General features: G+C 34.3%; 1 protein-coding gene across 1 annotated transcript; it reads left to right on the top strand.

Moving 5' to 3' along the window:
* Positions 1-456: 456 nt before the first annotated feature.
* On the top strand, positions 457-1,608 carry LOC139504368 (uncharacterized). Its single transcript, XM_071294443.1, has one exon. The coding sequence runs from the start codon at positions 457-459 to the stop codon at positions 1,606-1,608; it is 1,152 nt and encodes a 383-aa protein (XP_071150544.1).
* Positions 1,609-1,877: the final 269 nt, after the last annotated feature.

A 1,877-nucleotide genomic window follows, 5' to 3' on the forward strand; every position in this document is an offset into this window, starting at 1 on the left:
TTTTCATTTCTATAACGTTATGTTTTGAAATGACTTAAATGTGCCGAAAAAATTCATGAACTTTCCCTGAGTTTATTTTATTTTGAATTGTAGATTTCTCCAATCGCTTGTGCATTAATTCTTTTTTTTATGCATTCGAACAAGACTAAAAGTTCTGTAGTTTATTTCACTTTCATTTTTTTAAACAAAATATCGGCATAGCTTTTGTGAATAGGTTCTGATACATGTGGATTTACGTGGGAGGTATACTGTAACATCCATTATCATGTATCTCTCTGAGTCTGCGTTAAGTATAGATATAACGAAAATGTTATCACGGTGTTGTTTACAAAGCTATAGAAGCACGTCATACAAGAATTTTAAATTAACCCTCGGTATCGTCGCTCTGTTTTTTTATGAAAATAAATATAAAAAGTATGTTTTAAATACAAGTATATACATATTTTAGGTATCACCATGGCTACAAGTACAAGTCTTTGTGGTCCATGTTCAGAGCGACATATAACCAAACCATCAACATACTGGTGCTCGGAGTGTGAAGAAGCCATCTGTAATGACTGTCGAGAACATCATAAAGTACTCAAAGCCACAGGAAGTCACGAACTCATACCAATTGATAAGTACAAATCTCTTCCGTCCTTCATTACTGGTATACAGCAGTCATGTACTTACCACAATGAAAAGTATCAACTATACTGCGTTGCCCATGCGTTACCTTTTTGTTTCAAATGCGTTAAAGAACATCAAAAATGCAACGTCATTCCTCTTGACGAAGTTACCAATAACACTAAGACATCCGGACTATTACAAGATTTAGAAGCAAGACTGGTGGACTTATTACACAACATTGATATAATTAAACAGGACCGAAAGGCTAATTTAGCCAGTATTGAAGAACGCAAGGAGCGACATCGTACAAAAATTCGACAAATAAGAACTCAAATGAACGAACATTTAGACAAACTTGAAAACGGAATAAAACAAGATCTTGAGAAAAATGTGTGTCAATGTAAGGGGAATATTCAGAATATGTTAGCATCAGTACAAGAAAAGGGGAAGTTAATAACAGAATATCAGAACAACCTTCAAAGCATAAAACAACATGCTACAGATGTTCAAACATTTCTTGTAATGAGAGATATTGAGATGAAAATTTTTGACAATGAACAATATTTACAATCCTTGGTTGAAAATAACCAATTTGAACCAGTCGATATCGTTTTTAAAGTAGACCTCGGTGTGCTTAGTATCTTAGAAAGTTTGAAATCTGTTGGATCAATTGAAGTTAAAAACAAGTTGAGAAGTATTCGTTTAATCAGAGCGAAAGACAAACAAGCACAGTTGCAAGTAACACCAAAGAAGACCATTAACAATTTGAAGTTGATTCGTCAGAAAAAAATTACAACAGGCGGGGTGAATATTAGAGGTTGTTGCATATCAGTTAATGGCGAATATTTATTTACTGATCATTCCACAAGAAAAACGCTTTATGTTGTTGCGTCAGATGATACATTGAAATTCAATATGTTGCTTAGTCCTAGTTATGGGTTTGACATAACATTTATCGATGAGAAAAGGATCGCTATCACATCTGGAATGTCCAGTTAACGAAAGGGAGTTGACATTATAGACACCGAGAGCCGAAATAATATCCAGTTCATCAACCTGCCTGGTCGTTCATGGGGAGTCACATGTGATCAACACTCATTGTTTGTCTCTGTTGAAAATCATGGTATCTATATAATAAACACTGTGGATTATACTACCTCTCATGTGATCAGTTGTGACTTACGAGCATATAACAACATATATGTGTTCAACGATAAGATATACTACACTGTTATGCATGAACAAATTGTAGTTTGTTGTGACCGTGA

The sequence above is a fragment of the Mytilus edulis genome, chromosome 14, assembly GCF_963676685.1.
Source record: "Mytilus edulis chromosome 14, xbMytEdul2.2, whole genome shotgun sequence".
Taxonomy (NCBI): Eukaryota; Metazoa; Mollusca; class Bivalvia; order Mytilida; family Mytilidae; genus Mytilus; species Mytilus edulis.

Bases quoted from the DNA above. Each gene is read 5' to 3' on its own strand.
- LOC139504368 (XM_071294443.1), top strand. From the start codon at position 457: ATGGCTACAAGTACAAGTCTTTGTGGTCCATGTTCAGAGCGACATATA.